Here is a 4502-nt window from a genome sequence, read left to right on the forward strand (position 1 = left end):
TAATATATTATTTCATATTGAGTTATTTTTTTAGTAAATATGATGTTAAATATCTGTGATTTAATACGCATTTGTAGTAAGGAATAATTTAATTCTCTTAGGTAGTTATTTTAAATTTTACTTATAGGTATAGTTACTTATTATTGTGATGTCTAAATAAATATTAAATCTATGTATACGTATACTACCGTCTACCATCATTATTAAGACTTTCTGTCCCGACCATGGTTGCTCCAGCTTAAGATTTAAACTTTCAATAAATATATTTGTATAAAATGTATATGCCTTATGTTTTTCAATTATAGTATTAAAATAATATATGACCAATAGCACCAATTTAATTTAACGAAAAAAATTTCTTTATTCGTAAAATGAAAAAAAAATAATATATACATCAATAAGCACCCTTCAAGCCACAAGCAATCTAAAGTATAACTTTATTTAACTTTATTTAACGTTATTTATAATTGAAACTTTTATAGGGCACATGTATCAACATGGACTTATAAAAGAAAAAACCGGTACGTTCATTTTTTAAACTAATAAAAGTGCACTAATTTATTATGACTAACATTGGTAGAAAACTGTAAGTGCTGGTTGTGTCTGTTCACCGTGACGGTATGGTACAGCCATTAATCGTCAAATTGATTGCACTTATTGCCCTCGATACAAAGACGATGCACAAAATTAATAATATAAAAATTATGAAGGGATTGTTCAAAAGAGGAATAGTATTCAATTATCCTCGACGTTCGCCACTTGTTTTTTAAATTGACAAAATCGAGTTAGGTATCGATTATTATGGAAAAAAATAACGATACATCGATTGGCGTCGTGAGAAAAGATCAAAACGTACTATTACCTGGTGTAATTTGCGATTCAAAATGACTGGTTAATCCAAAACGAATCTTTTCCATACATAAAAATGATATATTTTAGAAAATCAAAACGTACTTTTTCCAGTTTTAAGCCAAAACGTACTACTGCCCATGTTAAAAGAATAGGAACAAATCACTAACTATATCAAAACGAACTATTTCCAAAACGTACTTTTTTATGTTATGTTAAAACGTACTTTTACCCGTATTGTACGTTTACCTAATTAATATAAGGAAGTAAAAATGTTATTCCAAAACATAATAAAATGTAATTTTATAATATTTAATAAAGTTTTAAATTAAATTAAAAATATAAGTCTAGAATATTCAACACATTTGAATCTTTTTAAATATAAATTATATATTATTAAATAATTTAGAAAAAATCTTTTTTTCAAAATGATTTTACTGGTTATAAATGGTTAGTTTTTATTGGAAATGTTAAGATACAGAAAATCGCTTCTCCTAAAAAATCAGTATTTTGGCAATAGTACGTTTTGGATTTCACCCCTCACATACATTTATATATTATATAGGTACGTAAACGTCTTATGTTTCTTGGATTTTCTTAAAATTCTTGTCAATTAACTTTTGACCATCCATATCATTTTCATAGCTCTTTTTTGACATTTGACATGATCAATCATGTCATCGACTTTTCAAGAAATATAAAAGCCATTGTGATATTTACACATAATAATTCGAGCATGATATTTTGGTTAGATATTCGATCCCTTAGGTAGGGAAAATTGAGTGTCAATCTTCGTTGTATCAGGCTAAATAATATATTTTTTTATATTGCCACTGTGTTCACAAGTCTGTGTAGTTGATTAGAATGAAATATAAAAATAGTAACAAACTGAGATTGACCTCTGTGTATTGCGTTATATAATTTATATGTTCATAGAGGAAAAAACATTTTCAATCAGAGTGCACACTTTCTGTAAGTATACATCAGATAGTAGTCATTTATATTGTTATATTTAAATATTTTATAATGCATTAATTGATTGTTGATGATTATATATATTAAAATGGTATGTGATACAAAAACGTATTAGTCATATAATCAAATATTATGTTGGTAATAATGATGACACGCAAATCGATCCTTAGGTTGTTCTAATGAAAATTCATACCTATAGGTATACTCATAGTAACTATTAGAATTGTTATATTATTAATTTTGATTATTTGAAGAAAACCTTACATTTAATGTATATTTTTATAACTCTGCATCAGGGAAGAGGGAACTAATTTACTATGTAAAATCATCTGCATTATTTATGTATTTCTCAGTAATATAACGATAACATGTACTAACAACCGTATAAGGAGAAAGGATGTAGTTATGAGGCAGATTTGAAACTATAGAGTACATAATATAGTCAATTGGCCAACCAAATGCAATAATATATATTTATATATAATAATATATATTTAAGTTAATGAGTTATATTCGTGTTTTAAATATAATTGTGTAATAATAATGTAATGGGTCAACAATATGATGATAATCACAGAACCTTATGTTTTCGAAGATTAATAGATAGGTGAGTGGAAAATATGAACAATGTGAATTTCTTTGATAGAGAGATAACTAATTCAGACAGTCATACCGAATGCTGAGACAATCCAATATACATATACTGTATACGCATATACGCACAGTGATAAGCACTCATTTGAACAGTAGTGGAAGAGTGTCGTAATGTTGACTGGTGTGGACGTTGTGCATGGGTCATCCTCTGAGAGATACTGTTGTTGGATCGATTCTGTAGGGTCCTCGTATAATATGATTTCTGTGTAATCCCTTCTTCTGATATGCATTGATTAACATGTGATATTGATATTCTTTATTATTTTGGGCGACGTGACAAAGTTAGCACTGGTAATTTATTGTTTTGTTTTGACCGAACGTCTTAATCGAAAAATTATCGAAGGGGTCTTGTAGTAAATAACATATATGTATATAAATACAAAAATACGTAAGAATGCATTCATGGTTTTATGATATACGGTGTCATCTGGCGCCGCTGATAATTGATTGTGTTGTTTTTACTAAACTTTTGATCGGAGAGGTGTAGAATATTCTTTATGCGTTTCATGTGTCACATGTGTATGTAAAAGGAGTGCGTATAATATATTTATGTATATCGGACCACCAACATTCCATAATGTGGTTCGTTATCATTAGTTGTCTCGTGTTTTATTTTAAGGTTATATATTTATTACACAGATGAAGAATATAAGGTCAAAACCGTAAAGGAAAACGTGTAATCTAATTTATCCTTTTATAGATAAACATTATAATTCCAGTAGTAAGTATGAGTTACAAGTTACTTGCACTTGGTGTTATATTTTAATTTGTATAATGTATAATGTGCTTGCATATAGACTATAAATTATATTACAATAGGTAATAGGTACAAATAAAAATATGCATTACATACTACATAATACGTAGAGCGATCCCTAAATTGTTACAATGTAAATTCATACCTATCTCCTATCACGTAGTTACTATTGTAATATTGATATAATATGACATTTAATTAATTGTGAAGTGTGGAAATCGTCGTACTGAAATTAATATTAATTTAATCACTTATAAGTTAGATGTGCGCAAAATACCAAATTTTTTGAGAGCCTTAAATAAAATGATTGAGGTTTTAAATGGAGTTTCTGCCCAATTACTGGTATTTACTACTTGTCACTTACTCGATGGAATTAGCTCAATTATCGACTCCCTGATGGGTCCCATACCCACGGTCCTCCGGGAGCCCCAGAATGTGCTCACCCAGTCCTTTCGGTCATTTAATATGCTGCAATGTACAAGGTACCATTTTACATAGATGGTACACACATACTTTTGTTTTAAGATATAGTTTCTTTATTTGAAAGTATAAGCGATTTCAATATATACTTGTACATGATATTACCGAGTAACAGTTGAATACACACAAAAAAAAAAAAAATAATACGAATTTCAACTATTAATATTATAATATACAACCAATGGCAGCCATTTATAAATCAAAAAAAAAGTTTCTGTTTCCACCGTGAATCTCAAGACTGTTGTTACAATATCAGAAAATATTTTCATATTACACATCTAGACCGCCTGAGGAATCATTATTTCAAATTTTAAGTTCATATGTTTTAGATTCTGAGTGGAACGATGAATGTATTGATTTTACAATGATGTGTGTTTTTTTATTATTTTTTTTATTTTTGTGTCTGTCATCACCTTTTAGGACAGTAAAAGTGCTTGGATTTTCTTCAACAGTACCTTTTCTGATAGGAAAGTGAATCTAGTTGGTACTTTGGGGGGTCAAAAGTAACATTTCGCGTTACCTGATGGATATTGTGATATGATTAATATGGAATTAATTATTAATACCTATTATAATTTATAGGTCAATTTTTTTTTAATACTATAGATAAGTATACCTATAATAGGTATGTCTAATACCTAGACTGTAAAACCGTCTCCACTCAGAATCGTTTTTCTTATACAGTGATATTATATCATTGAATTCAAATTTAATTCTATCCATTATACAGTGTCCCACTTGTAACCTCCAGTACAGCAGAGCGACATCCACTTACCCACCTTTTTTT

General features: G+C 28.5%; 1 protein-coding gene across 2 annotated transcripts in view; it reads left to right on the plus strand.

Annotated features, from left to right (window-relative positions):
• The first annotated feature begins 370 nt into the window (after positions 1-370).
• LOC100165341 overlaps positions 371-4502 on the plus strand; it is a 9830-nt gene continuing 5698 nt past the window's right edge. The window contains exons 1-3 of one of the 2 annotated variants that reach the window (XM_029490311.1): positions 389-521; positions 1786-1821; positions 3179-3199. In XM_029490311.1, coding sequence (XP_029346171.1) covers positions 488-521; positions 1786-1821; positions 3179-3199 — 91 coding nt within the window. In that variant the 5' untranslated portion in view covers positions 389-487. Of the gene's footprint in view, positions 522-1785; positions 1822-3178; positions 3200-4502 lie in introns of both variants that reach the window. The other variant, XM_029490312.1, reaches the window with a different exon arrangement.

This window comes from Acyrthosiphon pisum, chromosome A2 (genome assembly GCF_005508785.2).
Source record: "Acyrthosiphon pisum isolate AL4f chromosome A2, pea_aphid_22Mar2018_4r6ur, whole genome shotgun sequence".
Taxonomy (NCBI): domain Eukaryota; kingdom Metazoa; phylum Arthropoda; class Insecta; order Hemiptera; family Aphididae; genus Acyrthosiphon; species Acyrthosiphon pisum.